This window comes from Myxocyprinus asiaticus, chromosome 29 (genome assembly GCF_019703515.2).
Source record: "Myxocyprinus asiaticus isolate MX2 ecotype Aquarium Trade chromosome 29, UBuf_Myxa_2, whole genome shotgun sequence".
NCBI lineage: Eukaryota > Metazoa > Chordata > Actinopteri > Cypriniformes > Catostomidae > Myxocyprinus > Myxocyprinus asiaticus.
Window position 1 is genome coordinate 27,599,989 of NC_059372.1, and position 17,843 is coordinate 27,617,831.

Below are 17,843 nucleotides of genomic sequence, written 5' to 3' on the forward strand. Positions count from 1 at the left end.
ACCATTCGTCGTGACTCATGAGGTTAGCATGGGTCATGTTTAAACAACCCAAAATTGACAAAGGTGTGACTGAGGAAGTGCATGAAAGAAATTATAATCACTGTATGTGTTGAAACGGTAGTTTACTTTTATGGTTCATTGTTATATTAGGATATGTGTTTCTCCTAAGGATGTAGATTGTGTTGAATCATTGTTAGTGGTGCCTGCTAAGTCAAGCTTAAGGTTAGGGATTTAAACAAATATGAAATTTTGGCACACTCAGATGTTTGTGTTCAAGGACATGACCACAGTAGAGGTGTACTATTACTTTTCTAGGATACTTTTTCCCATGGCGGATGATTAAATGGGTGAAAAGATAGCATGGAAGGAAAGACCCAAGCCATATCCAAGAGGGTGATTCTCACGAAGTATGTATGTATGTATGTATGAATGAATGAATGAATGAATGAATGAATGAATGCATGCATGCAAAGTTTACATACAAAGTGAAACTGGGAAGAGGGCAAAAAAAAATTACGGTGATTGGTTTTTACTAAAGCCGCTAAATAATTTTGGATTGTATACGTATATCGTAAAACCAGAGGTCAGGTTCCTCTCGAGTTTTTATTTATTTTTTTTTACCACTAAATAACATCGAAAGGTTTTTTTTCCCTTGCTACAGTTACTTCAGCTTGTTCACAGGGGGCTTTCAGACAACAAGGCACGATTTTCTATAAAGCTGCTTTGAAACTATGTGTATTGAGAAAAGTGCTTTACAAATATACAGTTGAAGTCAGAAGTTTACATACACATTAGCCAAATACATTTAAAGTCAAAAACATTCCCTATCTTAAGTCAGTTAGGATCACTAGTTTATTTTAAGAATGTGAAATGTCAGAATAACAGTAGAGAGAGTTATTTATTCAGCTTTTATTTCTTTCATCACATTCCCAGTGGGTCAGAAGTTTACATACACTTTGTTAGTATTTGGTAGCATTGCCTTTAAATTGTTTAACTTGGGTCAAATGTTTTGGGTAGCCTTCCACAAGATTCTCAGAATAAGTTGCTGGAATTTTGGCCCATTCCTCCAGACAGAACTGGTGTAACTGAGTCAGGTTTGTAGGCCTTCTTGCTCGCACATGCTTTTTCAGTTCTGCCTACAAATTTTCTATTGGATTGAGGTCAGGGCTTTGTGATGGCCACTCCAATACCTTGACTTTGTTGTCCTTAAGCCATTTTGCCACAACTTTGGAGGTATGCTTGGGGTCGTTGTTCATTTGAAAGACCCATTTGAGACCGAGATTGAATTTCCTGGCTGATGTCTTGAGATGTTGCTTCAATATATCCACATAATTTTCCATCCTCATGATGCCATCTATTTTGTGAAATGCACCAGTTCTTCCTGCAGCAAAGTACCCCCACAACATGATGCTGCCACCTCCATGCTTCACGGTTGGGATGGTGTACTTCGGCTTGCAAGCCTCACCCTTTTTCCTCCAAACATAACAATGGTCATTATGGCCAAACAGTTACATTTTTGTTTCATCAGACCAGAGGATATTTCTCCAAAATATAAGATCTTTGTCCCCATGTGCACTTGCAAACTGTAGTCTGGCTTTATTATGCCGGTTTTGGAGCAGTGGCTTCATCCTTGCTTAGCGGCCTTTCAGATTATGTCGATATAGGACTCGTTTTACTGTGGATATAGATACTTGTCAACTTGTTTCCTCCAGCATCTTCACAAGGTCCTTTACTGTTGTTCTATGATTGATTTGCACTTTTTGCACCAAACTAAGTTCATCTCTAGAAGACAGAATGCATCTCCTTCCTGAGCGGTATGATGGCTGCGTGATCCCATGGTGTTTATACTTGCGTACTATTGTTACAGATGGATATGGTATCTTCAGGCATTTGGAAATTGCTCCCAAGGATGAACCAGACTTGTAGAGGTCCACAATTTTTTTTTTTCAGAGGTCTTGGCTGATTTCTTTTGATTTTCCCATGATGTCAAGCATCAGTTTAAGGCCTACCTTCAAATTGCGAGTTTGAAGGTAGGCCTTAAAATACATCCACAGGTACACCTCCAATTCAGTACATGTCCTATCAGAAACTAATTGGCTATTTGTCTAAAGGCTTGACATCATTTTCTGGAATTTTCCAATCTGCTTAAAGGCACAGTAAACTTAGTGTATGTAAACTTCTGACCCACTGGAATGGTGATATAATCAATTAGAAGTTAAACAATCTGTCTGTAAACATTTGTTGGAAAAATTACTCATGTCATGCACAAAGTAGATGTCCTAAACGACTTGCTAAAACTATAGTTTGCTAATATTAAAAAATGAGTTTTAATGACTTCAACCTAAGTGTATGTAAACTTCTGACTTCAACTGTATATTATATTTTATATTTTGTTACATGTTTATTGTTTAATTGCATAATTTGTACTATTTACAAGTATTTACATTGTTGAACATGTTTAAAACTGTCACTGACTCTTTAAGAAAACCGGCATTTCTGTAACGAGCTTCTGTAAAGGAGCGCATGTTAATGAGTGGATCTCCTCTTTTGAGACACATTACACGAAACAACTTTTACTCTCAACACACAGTGACAGGATCTCGCTGCTGAATACTCCACCACTATACTACACAGTCACTGTAGCTAGTCACATAGCTTGAATTTTGTTGCAAATGCGAGTGATTTCTTCTCATTCTAGAGGGCTGCACATAGAGTAAAAGATCGATCTTGGGATTTAAGAATCGATATTGAGATTGTTTTATTGAAGATTGCGATGCATCGGAAAATCAATATTTTAAAATATTTTTATATTTTTATGTTGCAGTAATGAGAATATCACAATGGCATCTTTTTTGTTATCCAGAAATCTTGGCTTTATATCCTATATGCAAAATATAATTTATTTATTTAGATTTTTAATTAAAATAGGTCAAGAATCAGCCAGCAACCATTGAATCACAGATACTTGGGGGTGGGCTCTTTTGACTTTGGCCAGTAAGCAACCATTTATCAAAAAACAAAAAAACATTTAGGACACCTTAGCAATCGCATTGCTATGCCCTAGCAACCACCCACAACACTTTAGCATGTGGTGGCAAATCTGAATGGGCAAGCACCACACACTTTATCTTAAAAAAAATTCAAATATAGTTTATTATTATTATTTACATTAACTGTCATGGATTTGAGTGTTCATAAGCCTGATCTATTGGCTCATGTGGGGTGTTTTTATGTTTATAGATATTTGTGTCAAACCTCAAGTGGAAGCGAGTTTAGGTCTTGACTTGAGATGTCATGTGCTGCGTCACTGGTAGTGATAACCCCTTTGCACTGGAACTGGACATCTGTTATCAGCCTCTGCCACCCCCATCACCCCTCCCTCACTCACACATTTCTAATGAAATTGCTCTTTCATACATCAGTGCACACGTCTTTGAAGCAGGCATCACCTTGCCTACACCTGTCACACATTCCAATGATTTCATGCTTAATTTCCTGCTAATCGTATCTTGTATGTTCATCTCCACCTATATGACATTGATATGTCTCTAAAGTTTTTCTCTTTATACACATTTGTTTCAGGTGCTGGCTTTTTGTCAGTTACAGCAATATTTTAGCTTTTAATAAATTTGATTTGCATGTTGTTGCCTAAATAGCTCCACCCTTAGAATATTTCTAAGTCTTTCTGGAATTTGTGCAGTAACTGTACTGAGTGACTTCCCCCTCTGCCAATTTTTTTTGCAGAGGTATGTGTACACACTGCTTTTTGGGCCTGCATACAGAAGCTCACATCAGGGACAGCTTAAATACAGTTTCCAAGCAGTTATTTACTATACATAATTTGCATTTTTGTTGTGCAAGTTCAATATGAGAGAGAGAGCCTCTCTCCTTAAGCTGTGCCTCCCTTGTATTATTATACACAATACTCTTGCATTATGACAAGATTTGTGTTTTGAAGATTTGGGAATCAGCAGGGACCTGCCTATATGATATTATATGCACGTCTTCATCGTAATATGATAATGTTGCGATTCTTTGTCAGTACGTTTACATGCGCAGTTATAATCAAGCAACAGCAGGTCTGTCCAAGCATCCATGACACAAAGTGTATAATTGCGTTATCTAGGTCTGTTAGTCCGACTTCACAAAATTTAAGTCACATTAGTGTTTGTTTACATAATGTTTTGAAAAGACTAATAATTTTAGTCAGACTAAACTGCAAGTTTTAAAATTAATTTAAACATACATTGCAAACTTTTGTTTGCTTGTTTCTCATTCATCTTCACTGGACTTCTTCATCGTAGAGCCATAGAAGTAGAATAGAGCACATGTCACAAAAACCTTTGCAGTCTAGCTGTAAGGTGGATGTATACAGACATCTTTACAAATGAAACAAGCTAAAGATTTATTGTGGATCTATACAGACATCTTTAAAATTGAAACAAGTTATAGACTTATTCTTGCTTGTTGTTAATTTGCATTTTTGTCGGAATAGAAATAGTGTTTGTTGATCTAATAATAATGGCCACAGTATGTTTCATCTTCTCACATATTTGCACTGAGTTGTGCTCAATCGTACATTGATTATTGTTAATGTCAAAAATGTCACTAAAAAGTAGGTTTGTGGTTTTATAATTTCACTACAGTGTTGCGATGTAAAATATATCAGTTAGGTTTTTTTCCACCTCTGATGTTGATTTAGCACTCATAAACTTCAGATCTGACATATGACTGATTGCTAGCACAGGTTTGATGTTGAAAAATGGCCACAAAAGTAGTTGTGCCCTAGAAAGCATGCCTGCTGGTGACTTATTGAGCTGTGGTGCTCGAATGGAGGCCATGTGAATTTGAATCTGTTTTGTATCATGTCCTGACTCTCGATACTCTTCATCCTATCATTTCCTGTCCTCCCTCAACTGTCTTTTAAATAATTAAAAAGCCCCCCAAAAAATTATCGACTTATTTAATTTCATTCTAAAGTGAAACCCAGTTCAGTGGTGACTGATAAATGTTGTGACTGTGAATGTTTACCATATCTGCTGGTTTTATCCAGTCTTCCACATTCTTCTTCCCATATTTTCAAGCCTGTGTAGATAACTAGGGCAAAGGGAAAGACTGGAGGATGACATCAGTCGTCTTGAGTGGAAAATGGGTGGGCGTCTGAGGGTTGAATGTGTGTTGTGACTGTTTTGTAATCAGCTGTGTGTACTGAATATTTTTGGCACAATCACTACATTGCTCAAATATCTGAAACAAAAATGTGATGCCAGTGAATCTAATTGCATTGACCCTTAATCTGCACTAAAGAGCCAACTGAGACAACGACTGGCTCCATCCTCACAGAAATTAAAGAGGTGGTATGAACATATCCATGTTTATGAGTCATATTTGCTTTTTGCAGCAGTACTCAAGCAGTTATTCAGTCTCCACTGGTTGTCGTTGTGCTCCACTTTTGTGTCATTCCCTGAGGAAAGGGGTTAGTTATAAAGCTTGAAATCCCCTCTCAGCTTTGCAATTAAAATTGGGGTTGCTACAGAATCCTGCTGAGAAACGATGTTAGTGAAGTTAAATCTTGCCCCCTGGTGGTTACAGAATGAAAAATGCATTGTTGTGCACACAAATTTGTCACAGGAAGGGGTGGGCTTAATGGCCTGAGAGGAAATGAATACTAATGGAGTTTAGGGATTGGCTGAAATGACTGTCAGTTAGTGAGGGAGTTAAAGTGATTGGTTGGTTGAGCATAGTTTTCCCTCTCCTTTATGAATGGCTTGTACAATATTTTACATAGTTTATGAAGACTATTTGGGACTGTATTGCATTGTTTTGGCAGTGAAGGGACTTCTGAGAGCATTTCTAAGTTAATATAATGTAGTAGCCTAAACAAACAGCAAAATAAAATAAAAAATAAAACTGAAAAGACATCTGAGCCAAATACTGAAAAAGCTTATATATCCATGCAAGTAGTTTTGGTGCATAAGCTCAAAAATTACATTAAATCCAAGGAGATAAGGCTTGCACACAATATCCATAGAAAAAATCTGAGCTGCAAATTGCCCTAAGAGGCCAAAAATTGTTAATAAATATTGTATTATTGTATTAAGAATCATTTATGAGAATATTTGCAATCACAATAGGGCTTAGATTCACCCTGCTATAAATGTTAATATACTGTCTGTTTATGTGCAGGAGCGCTTTGCTGAGATCTTCGGGAAAGATGCAGCGGCGGAGAGCAGAAAGTCAGAAGAAAACTTTAAGAAGTGGTTGCTGGCAGGAATGACCTTGCTCACTGGTGTCATGGTGGGATCATTCATTGCACAGAAACGCCTGTGAGGAGATGGATAACTGAAGTTCCAACTTTACCCACTGCTTCATTTAGACCTCTAGCGAACATGAAGGAACTTACAATTACTTTTGTTTTGGATTTGTTCCTTTCCCTTTTATTGCCAAGAAATGTCCTGTTTACATCCCGTGTCCCACCATGCACTGTTGACCGAGTGACACGCACCTGTGATGTCACATCACATGACCCAGACTGCATGAGGGTGCTTTGCATTTAGCCGACTTCAGAAATGCAAAGCCCCATGTATCATTGTGCCCTGTTTAACAAAATGAAAAAAAATGACAAAGGAAGAAAAAAAGTTTGACCAAACGTTCATTCTCTGTAATTATTTTTTTTAATAAATAATTATTTTCAGCTTTATTCTCAGTTTTTAAGTATCCTTATTATTCTCTCATTTTCAAAGAGATTGGCATCTAACAAGGATACAAACATTATATCTGTAAGTCTAATTTAAGCTTGTATGCGATCCTTGAGTTAGTTAATTACCCAATAAAAATAAGGAAGTTGAATCTGAAGTATCCAATTGTTAAATCAGCACTGACATCTCCATGAAACGTTGGTGTGTCAGATAAAAGGTGCAAGAGCTAAAAAGACACTACACCTTCAGCACCTGCTTCCTCTTTAGACTAACTGCCTGTCAGTCCGTGATCTCTCTCTACCATTAGAAGGCAATGTGGAAAACAAATGTCAATACCCTTTGTTTATTTAATTATTGTTCTGTTAATTTTCACATGCAGATTTTACGAGCATTTAATGTGTGTCTCTTAAGTCCTGTTTGGAGCATTTAAATCTTCTGGACCAACATGTTTGTTGACATTTAATGTTAATTAAACTTAAGTTTGAGCTTGAGTCTGACTGATATCACATATAACTCTCTACACCTTTGGGATTGTTGTAACTAGAACTAGCCAAGACATGGATATGTAAGGAGTAGAACATCATTCCTTATGCATCTGGCACTACCCTTTCACTGTGTTTTATACACAGACAATGTTAGATAAAACCATATTGCCACGAGAGCTTGGTGTCTAGAATGGTCTTGGGAATACTGATCAGGCATTTGTAAGGCCAGAGTACAAGAGATCTTATACAGCTGATAGTCAATGAGTTTTTATTTTGAATTTAAGGTAGCTTAAACATTTGCAGTTGCATTTGCTGCTGCATTACAGAGACTGAAACTTTTATACCATGCAGCACTTTTAACTTTCCAGAGCAAAATCCCTAAATCCTAACACCAATTCCGAGTCACCTTCCATTCACATTTCCTCTTAGTGTAAATGTTTTTCCACACAGATATTGGAGCATCCTTGGATTTGCTGAGTCAAGCCTTGCATGTAATGGTCCAACCATGTTTTAAACACTGGCTTAAAGATATCTTGGTGCAGATAATTTTATGGTTCTCTTGTGAAAATGAAAAACAGAAGTCCTTGATTGAACTGCTCATTGTTTGTTAGGGTTTACTGTTGAGACAGGGTTATGGTGTGTTTTTACAAACAAACCTTAGAATTGTAAAAATGACAATTCTTGTATCATTCACTCACCCTCATGTTGTTCCAAACATGTATGAATTTCTTTCTTTCTGAGGTAACATTCTGCCTAACATATTTAGTGTTCCATGGAAGAAAGAAAGTCATATGGGTTCGGAACATGCAGGGTGAGCGAATGATCACAGAATGCTACTTTTTGGGTGAACTATCCCTTTAAGTCCTTATAAACTCAGTTTACCATTCGTTTTTTCGTTTTTACCTCTCCATCTTCTCGTCTCCTCACAGCTCCAGATTCCCGCCAAATTCTAACCGTTGTGCTGTCAGAATGGCTTGGCGTGAGTGTCAGCCCACATGCGCACCTGCTGCTCCGCATGCAGCTCATGTAAAAACTGTCAAAACGCGCTTAGATGTGGAGAAACGATCTTTAGGCTTCAAACCATGATTAATTCAAATAGGATGTCAAGTTGAATATTCCTCACCTTTTCTAGTTGATAATGATTGACGAGCAGGTTAATTCAAATAGAAGTGATGAAAGGAATGGTAGGACAGGTGTATCTCCAAGCTTCAACCCGACTGGAGATCTCGTGGGAAAGATAAGATCTGTTGGTGTGTCAATCAAAAGATACCCATCCTAAACGTAACTTCCTTCGAGACCTAACCTAGAAAAGAAAAATCTGGTGTAGTGCTTGCGGTTTGTTAACATTAATCTGGTCTGAGACACTTAAAGGATACATTAAAGGGATAGTTCACCCAAAAATGAAAATTCTCTCATCATTTACTCACCTTCATGATATCCCAGATGTGTATGACTTTCTATCTTCTGCAGAACACAAATTCAGATTTTTAGAATTTCTCAGCTTTGTAGGTTCATACAAAGCATGAGAATGGGTGCCAAAATGCCCAAAATTATTGACAGGCAGAAAGCGCCTCAGACGCTGTCTGATTGGTTACAGAACGAATATGTCTGCTATTGACTATTTACAGAGATTATAACTTTGTGATCGATGTGATATCTCAGGGCAGTTATTTCAGTGATATCTTTCAGGGAGTAGGATTATTTTTTGCATACCTTTCCATGAAAAAAATCGCTTGCAGCAACTTTAAGTCAATTTTTGCTAGAAATTCTTCTCCCTGCCCAGTAGGGGTGTATGCATGAAGAATGTGAATCACCAAAAACACAAGAAGAATGTGAAAGTTAAAGTGGAGATTGGCTGAGCAGGGAGGAGAATTTATAGAAAAAGTTACTAAAATATTTATCTGTTTCTCACCCACATCTATTAAATCGCTTCTAAAGACATTGATTTAACCACTGGAGTCATATGGATTACTTTTATGCTGACTAATGCGACTTTTGGAGCTTCAAAATTTTGGCACCCATTCACTTGCATTGTATGGACCTACAGAGCTGAGAAATTCTAAAAATCTTCATTTGTGTTCTGCTGAAGATAGAAAGTCATACACATCTGGGATGGCATGAGGGTGAGTAAATGACAAGAGAATTTTCATTTTTGGGTGAGCTACTCCTTTAATAATCCAAGATTCACTCCTAAAACAACTCTAAAATGAAATTCTTTGTAAACATTAAAGACATTGACTTTTTAAATACACATTCCTGGTCTTTTTGTACAAGATTCATCAGTGCACGTTATTCTAAAGAAAAAAGATAGGTGTAATCAAAAGATGTTTCGTAGTGCTTTAGGCATTTTTTTAGGCTACTGTTAACTGTAATCGAGCCTTTCTAAAATCTTGCAGGTAGTTAACGCAGTGATTTAATCCGTTGAAAAAACTGCCAACTTTTCACATGATCCAATCAATTCCAGATGGATAGAATCAAGTCCCACCCTACCCTTTTTTCTTGTTTAGTATCTTTTTCCACTTGGAAATACATCCCATCACAGAAGTAAAATGCCATTTCATGTTGACTTTAAGTTTGAAAAGTAAAACGAGATTTAATTGGCAACAATGTTAAATCCAGTAATGAAGTTTACCCCTTTACAAGTGAAGTGTTTTAATAGAAATGTAACAATCATAGTTGGTGTGTCTCAGCAGATTCAAATAGCTGACATTTACACTTTTGCTGCTCTGTAGACACTGATTTCACAGAATACATTCCGTGTTATGAACATTTGCTGCTTGCATGCTTAGTCTGTGTCTGTCTGTCATGTTGCAGATTTTGTGTGAGTGTGTTTGTGAGATGCTGTGTGGTATGAGTTTTACAATATGCTTAAGGGTGAAATGTACCAGCATTGGCACGACACTATGTAAACTATTTAACTTAAAGGAAAATTAGACTAGCTCATCATAGCTTAGTGAAAATATTTAATGCATTCTGATGATTTGAAAATATTATTTATGATATTTGGTGTAAACGCATATGGTTCCTTCCTATGGCCTTAAACTCCATAATTTCTTTTAAGTGTATTTGTTGCTCATTGTGTTTGTATTTTGTATTTAGCCAAATTAAACCTAAAAATAGGAGGACAAAAAAAAAAAAAAACTATTTTTTTAAGGTTTTTGGGCTAATTTGAACAGCTTCATCCCTGAATTCATTGTTTTATGTTTTTAAAACTTTTTCTTTTTAATGTCTGATATCATTTAAATTAAATAAAGACCCATTTCAATTCATAAAACCTGTCTTCTCATTTGTGGTCATTAATATGTGTGTTTCCTCTATTATGTTTCTCATTGAATCAATACAAAGATACACAGAATGGTGTTCTTTTAAGTTTTACTTCCTTCAGTCAAGATTTGTCAATCAGATCAGTCAAGTTGTGATTCTTTCAACATAGTGGATTGTTTTAATCCCCCGATCTACTCCATCAGATCTTACATACGCTGTTTACCACCAGATAACATTCTTATGGTCATACTGTAAGGGATGGACATTATAGTAATATATGAAGAATATCAAAGGTGATAGATAAATGGCAAGGCTTAGATGTGTAGCGCTCAGCTACAAATCATTCATTTCCACTGGCCCTTCTCATAGTCCCACTTGGCTGAGAAGCTTTCCACAGGGTTCACCCACATTTCCAGCATCCGCTTCACCTGCATAGTCTGCCACTCGTCATCAAGGGTGCAAGGATGAGTGGGATACACTGAGAAACAAGCAAATTTAGGAATTACCAATCACTAGTTTAGTGCTAGCACCTTGAATTGTTATATATTTTGCTGACTGGGAACCTAAGTTCCCACAGTCATGGAAATATCAGGTAATTTCTAGGCTTGGAGAATTTATAAAAACGAAGAAAATCTTAAAGAATTTTTTTTTTTTCTTCTCTAGTTCAGCTCTAAAATATTCAATCAAATAAATTGCTTTTTGTGTCAATTAAATGATTGTTTAAAATCCTTGTCCAGGAATCACAAACAACTTAAAGTTATGAAATTTCATTGGACAAAACGTGTGGGAACCTTGACCTTTAAACCTAAAGAGATTAAAACTAAAACATCTAAAATAAAGTCCTCCCTCACCATAGAGCCTTTGCCAAAGGACAACTAGGCCTGTGAAACCAATGAAGAAGAAGATTCCTCCAAGCATCGTCTTCGATTCGCTGGATGATTTCTTCATCTCTGCATATGTCTCTTTAAACATCAATCTATACACTGCAATTCAGAATAATAGTGGAATAATAAGTTTTCAAAGACTAGCATCTATCAAAGGATCTGCTCTTTGCTGTCAGACAGCTTTCTCGTATGTACATAATTTACTCTACATTCTTAAAAAATTGTTCACCCAAAAATTTAAATTATGTCATAATTTACTCAACCTTATGTCGTTCCCAACCCCTAGGACTTTCTTTCATAGCACACAAGGAGATGAAAAGGAGGCAAAATGTTCACCATTCACTTCCATTGCATTTTTTCACCATATAATGAAAGTGAATGGTGACTGAGGTTAACACTCTGCCTAACGTCTCCTTTTGTGTTCTATGGAGGAAAGAAAGTTATATGGATTGGGAACAACATAAGGGTGAATAAATGATGACAGAATAAACATTTTTGGGTGACCTATCCCTTTAAGACTCCTTTCTGAGTGTACATAAGCATAGAAAGGGCCCTGGGATGAGACAACAGAAGAAAAGAGAAAAAAGAAAGAAGAAGAAATACCTACAGGCAATTTTTTCTTCTTTAGTGAGGTAGTTCCAGGGTCCTTTCTCCTTCTGCTTCAGGCTCTTGTCTGCAGCTCTGAGGGTGTCCTGGTATGGTCGGTCTGGTAAAGGAGTGTCCAGACGGTCCCAGTACATTGGAAGAGACATGTCCGCCTGTTCTCTCTCACCTCTGAAAACAAAAACAGATATGGACAATATACAACAGTTAACTTCGCTTTATCTACAGTTTTCATGACTAACCACTGGGCGGCACCATGATTGCCGCTAGAATGTAAAAACTACCAAAATGAGTGATCCAGAAGGAGAACAGCAACCGTTTTAAGAGTTAGTTGGAGTAAAAATTAGTTCAGGTTCAGAGTCATAACAACTCGAAGTAGTTAATGATATCAACGTAAATAACCTCGGGCCATCGCCCTCCTTTCATCTACGCAATCGGCTGAGGCACTGTCAAAACACGGTCATCGTAACTCTGTAAAGAATGGGGACTATGGATTTTTTTTATTTGGCAATTTAATATGCGAAACATCAAATTATCTGCTAAAAACATACGCCTGGACACCGGAAAAAAAGGCTTTCATTATGAATCATTGAAGACTTCCACATTATATATTTTTATCAGCTTTTCTTTTCTTTAATTTTCTTTCAAATAAGACAGGTTTTGTATTTCTATTTGGAACTTAGTGATCGTGTGCATCATTGACCTGAGCTTATGCACCTAATTTCTGAGTGAAAAAAAGCATTATTTGTGGATAATTTTGGCAATATTAAATAAAATATGAAAATATGCTGTACTATATATCACACTAGTGTGCTTTAATGTTCAAACAGGAAGTTTGTTTTGAAATTCATTTATTTAGTAAATAATTGCACAAAGTCACACTTGTGGTCTTCCTGGTCAAAAATGTCCGGCTTATTAAAAATTGCTTATAAATATCTCATTGTGCTATATTATCACCAAATATTGGATTAGATCTTTTTGTCAACTTGTTTTCTTTCAATTAGGACAGGTTTTGTATTTCTTTTTGGAACTTATTGATCATAGGCCTCACTGACCTGAGCTTATGCACCTTGGTTTTTAAATGAAAAAAACATTCTTTATGGGTTATTTTGACTAAATTAAATACCATAAGAAAACATCTGTACTATTAATGTTTAAAACATTTTTAAGCACTTTTATTTTTTTAAATGGCAGAAAGCCACACTATTGGTGTTCCCAGTCAAAAATGACTGGACATTGAAAATAAAAGGGGATGATCGCAAAAAAACAACAACAAAAAAAGACTTTTATTTTTAAATGAAGCAGGGCAAGTGATCTACTGTCATGATCAATGATGTGATCAAGAGCCTCATGCACAGAGAAGTGCTTAGCCATTGTGCTGCCACAAAGTGAATGATGAGCAAGGCCCTATGAGGCTTTATATACCTTAGCTGTGGGAAAACTTATGTATATTAGTAAACATTAGCCACATTAGCCAAATGAGGACATAGTGCGTGCCAGGGTCAGTTGTGTTCCCACCGACCCATCTGGGGCTTCATCGTGCCTCCTCGGGGCTTTTTCTGGGCCAACGGCCAATGGCCTTTTGCCAACCGATTACCCTTGGGCCAAACAAGGCCAACCGGAGATTGAGGCAGGTACAAAGTCAAAGTTCTGCCGAACTTGTCAGGATATGTATCCAGCGCACAACAGCACAGATTCGGGAAAAAAATAAATAAATAAATGCAGGCACAGTACAAATACATTAAAACACACTATGGACAAAGCAGTGCAAAAAGAAATTACTTTCCATGTTTCGGTGAACATTCATAGATGGTGTACTGGGACATTAGTGGAGAGACCATTCAGGACATCATGGCCACAGGCAGATTATGAATAGCAAGGGCCCCGGGGCCAATTTTCTTTCAGGTTCCCGCCGGTCCAATTATCTTTTAAAGTTGAGATCTACGCAATCTATTTTCATTGATTTAAGTCTCTTTTAATACCCGTTCTGTTATTTACAGTCAGATTAATTCAAACACAGCACGGGTGTGTAAAAAGAACCCACTCAACCGAAACACATTAACTGAAACGCCACTGTTCTTAAAGAGACAAAACTATTTTTACGTTTGTTATACGTAATTTAAACTCAGTGTAAATACTACAAATTATGCATACAAAATGCATATTTACAGGGGCCATAATAAATTATGAAATATTTTAATTTCATCAAACACTTTAAATATTGAAGAATTTAACAAATATGGTAGGCTCCTACAGTATCTGTGCAAGGGTTTGGTGAAATTCAGCAAAATCAGACCACTAGATGGCACCATTGACCAATCAGAATAGAGTATTCCAGAGAGCCGTGTAATGAGCCGGTCATTCAGCGCATTTAAACGATTGTGCTTATGTCAACAATGGGTGTAAGAACTGATCGACAAGGGTAGATTTTTGCCCATTACCCTGATTTAGCGTTGCATGTAAACACCTTTACCGCCGTTTTTACCAGCTTATCCAAGTGTGCGTAAGCATGACTCTTCATGGTTTGATGTCAGAAGCAGTGAATAACTTGATTATTTGAAGTCAATTTTTAAACACGGTTTTCTTGCATTGTTGGATTTTTACAATGAGATAATTTTTTGAGATTTATCAGCATATTGGTGTGCATGTCAATGGGCTCATTATCCTAATTTGTATTGATACATTTTAAATAACTCTATTATGAGGGATTAGAAAAGAGACAATTAATGAACACATACTGATATAATGCTGATGCGTCAACCACTGATCACACAACATTTCAGAATCAGTTTGTTTTCACAGAAAATGTATTACCATGCCCATGGCCGGCCATCCTGGCACTGCTAGAGCTGAATGCAGCCACTGCCCATCTGGACGGAAGCCCCCCTACACGCCCAGCAGTCAAACGCAGCATCTGAACCACAAGAGAAATCAAGAACACCCTTCAAAACCTTTCATGAAGACCACAACACTTGGCAGGCTAAAGTTAAATATAAGCAAAGCAAATTCACTATTGCACTTATTTTTTTACTACCATTCCTAATCACTTCCATGTCATCTACACTATTAGCCACACAGCAGCCTGCTTTGCAGCCAACATTTGTAGGTCATCCTCTTAACGTATGTGCCTCCGTATGCTTGCGAGTATTCTAGAGTAATGACTTTCAACCAATTGTTGGTGTTGCCAAAGTCTTACATTTAAGAATTTTTGCCATTTTACTATGCATTTCTGAGGTTCAACCATAATGCGACAGTCTGGATCACTTTTTCTGAAATTGTAGGATAATTATGTTAAATATAGTTTATAAAAATTAGATTTTTGTGTCTCCTGGTGAAATTATGTAAGTGAACTTTATAAAGGTAGACTACTACATGCTGCTTTAGTTCCTCCAGTTCTGGGCCAAATCCAAATCTCAGCTTGATCAGTCTGGTCACATAATCATCTTTTACAGTTAATTACAGCAAGTCTCCACCAACCCTCCTTGCACAGATACTCTAGCTCTGGATAAACAACAGCCTGTGTTTTTGTTACACACTCCCAAGAAGCTTTGTTGACTTGGCATTGCCACATTAAAATCTTATTCTGTATTTCTCAGATCAGTATTTGTTTGAATAAATCATCATCAAATATTTTTTATTCATTGAAACAAAATATGAACTTTCTGTATGTGCAGAGGCAGAGAGACAAACATGCTGTAAATAAAATGGATGAATCTGGCAATAGTTCAAGACAAGAGTTTGCAAAAACCTATACAAATGTGCAAACAGAGAAATAAACAAATACTTAAAATACTAGCTCTAACATTTTTGTTTACTGCTCTATCAAAACTTTATGCTTTAAAGAATGCAGTTTCTACTCAAATTTGGACACTTGCACTCTAGCAGCATTGCTTTATTGCAGAGATTGTGAGAAAAATCAAAACAGTCATTATATAAGAGCCATAAACTAATTTGTTGCTCATTATTAGTTCAGCAGTTTCTCTTAAGCTGTCGAAAGCTGGCCCGTTTGTCAAATATTATCAGAAGTTGAAGAATAGTCTGCAGTTCAGCAAACATCGCATCTTTTGAAACAATTTCAAGACCATTTCCACAGTTAAATGCGTTCTGCAAGTATTCTGTAAGAGCACAGATGCATTTTCCCCTGCCTTTTTGGTCTTTGTGTCTTCTCCCCCTGCTGTTTCTAGATAGTTTGCTCAACGTACTCACAGTTTTCCTGAGAGGCGAGATGATAAATATGGCAAAATCAAACACAGGAAAAAAAGGAATACTTGAAGAAACAAAATGTGCAATCTTTCTTTGTTTTATGCATATGTCACTGCCTGGGATTTTGGCACACACAGGCAGGATGCTTGACCATGGAAACACAGGGGTGGGTGGGTAATGTAAGGGGAGAGATGGTGGGAGGTATTGGGTTTAGAAGGGATTTTAAACTGTGAGAGACTGTGTAAGTAAACAATGAGCCGAGCATGTGACCGTACTGTTTACCGGGACATCAGTGCTGAAGTTTATCTCTTAACATATCAAATGTGTTCCATGCTTGTTGCTGTTGGTTAGGGTTAGTTTCGGACAGTAGAGGAAATGGAACAGATCTTTAAAAAAAAAAAATAAAAAAAAAATGGGTAGAGAGAGGCAGGGAGTTTATCTGGATCATGTCCAGTCCTGATCTGGGTTTAGCCCAATGCGACCTGAACTAAAGTCTGCTTCAATAGTCAGGCAGTGAGCCTGCCTGCTGGTATATATTTCACCGCCAAACCAATGGTCACCAAAACTGAACAGAGGGGAGTAAAACAGGGAGATAGCAGTGATTAGACTGCCATAGTGTTCAAATAAGGACAAGACTGCTGTGAAATATTCCATCTCCTCAAGCACTTGGAGATGGAAACACTGAGCACACAGTGTCAGATACTACAGAGTGACTTATGAGATAACAAGCATTGAATAGAGAACACAGACAATCGTGTTAATAAATTATGCTCTTACATTTAATTTGTTTCCTTGTTTTGCTCTGCTCTCCTTCTGATCACAGTTTTAAGACATTTAAAGGATCACCAACCGTGTCTTATTATCATTTCACCTTTATAAATGTGTTGGAAAGGTGAGAATCTGATCACATCTGCCAACAATAACAACTTTTTTGTTCTCACACGTTTAAAAAAATCATAGCCATTAAGGAATGTTCAGTGTTAAATAGCAATTAAGCTTTTTCAACAGCTGCTGTGACATGTTGCTGATTACCAAAAAAACCTAACCTCAGTTTGTAAAAACAAACAAAAATCTATGGAAATCTATGGGGCAAGGCATTCACCAGAATAAAATGTTAAAATATTTTGAAAGTACAGCCACCAGACTTAGGCAAGACAAGGCAAGTTTATTTATATAGCACATTTCATACACAATGACAATTTAAAGTGCTTTACATATAAATTGAAAGAAATTACAAAATACATAAAATAAATAAAAACCAATTAAGAACATGAAGAATAAAAAGTAATAAAACAAATGCATTTTTTTAAATGATTAAAATGAGTAATAATAAAAGGAATATTAAATTGTTAAGACCATCCATAACTGTTGTTAACCTTCCCTGATTAAACAGAGGATAACCAAAAATGGTTGATACACACTTTAATAGTTGTTATCCTTCCCTTCGACTTAAACATTATAAGCATTTACACAGGACTGCAAACGACTACACAAGACTTTCTAATCTTTGTGTAGGAGGAGGCACAGCTCTTGTTCCTTCATTGCGTGGTGTAGCTTCAGTGCATCTCCCCCTCACCTGTGCCTCTGCTAACTGGGTTTATTGCAAAGGTGATATAAGCCCATCATAAGTAGATGCCAGTGTGCAGTGCTGGTGTGTGTGGCACCCCTTGGTCACCCTGGCAATATTCCTGTGCAAAAACACAGCA

At 36.9% G+C, this 17,843-nt stretch overlaps 1 protein-coding gene and 1 pseudogene across 1 annotated transcript; one reads left to right on the forward strand and one right to left on the reverse strand.

Moving 5' to 3' along the window:
• The window catches only part of LOC127420582 (bcl-2-like protein 1), a 51,389-nt pseudogene extending 40,932 nt beyond the window's left edge, over nt 1-10,457 (forward strand).
• A 91-nt stretch (nt 10,458-10,548) lies between these two features.
• On the reverse strand, nt 10,549-16,280 carry LOC127420586 (cytochrome c oxidase subunit 4 isoform 2, mitochondrial-like). The gene is made up of 5 exons (XM_051662990.1): nt 16,141-16,280; nt 14,735-14,848; nt 11,939-12,098; nt 11,299-11,430; nt 10,549-10,925 (listed from the first exon to the last, which is right to left on the reverse strand). Exons 2-5 carry the CDS (start codon nt 14,846-14,848, stop codon nt 10,792-10,794), a joined length of 540 nt encoding a protein of 179 aa, XP_051518950.1. The 5' UTR covers nt 16,141-16,280; the 3' UTR covers nt 10,549-10,791.
• Between the last annotated feature and the right edge of the window lie 1,563 nt (nt 16,281-17,843).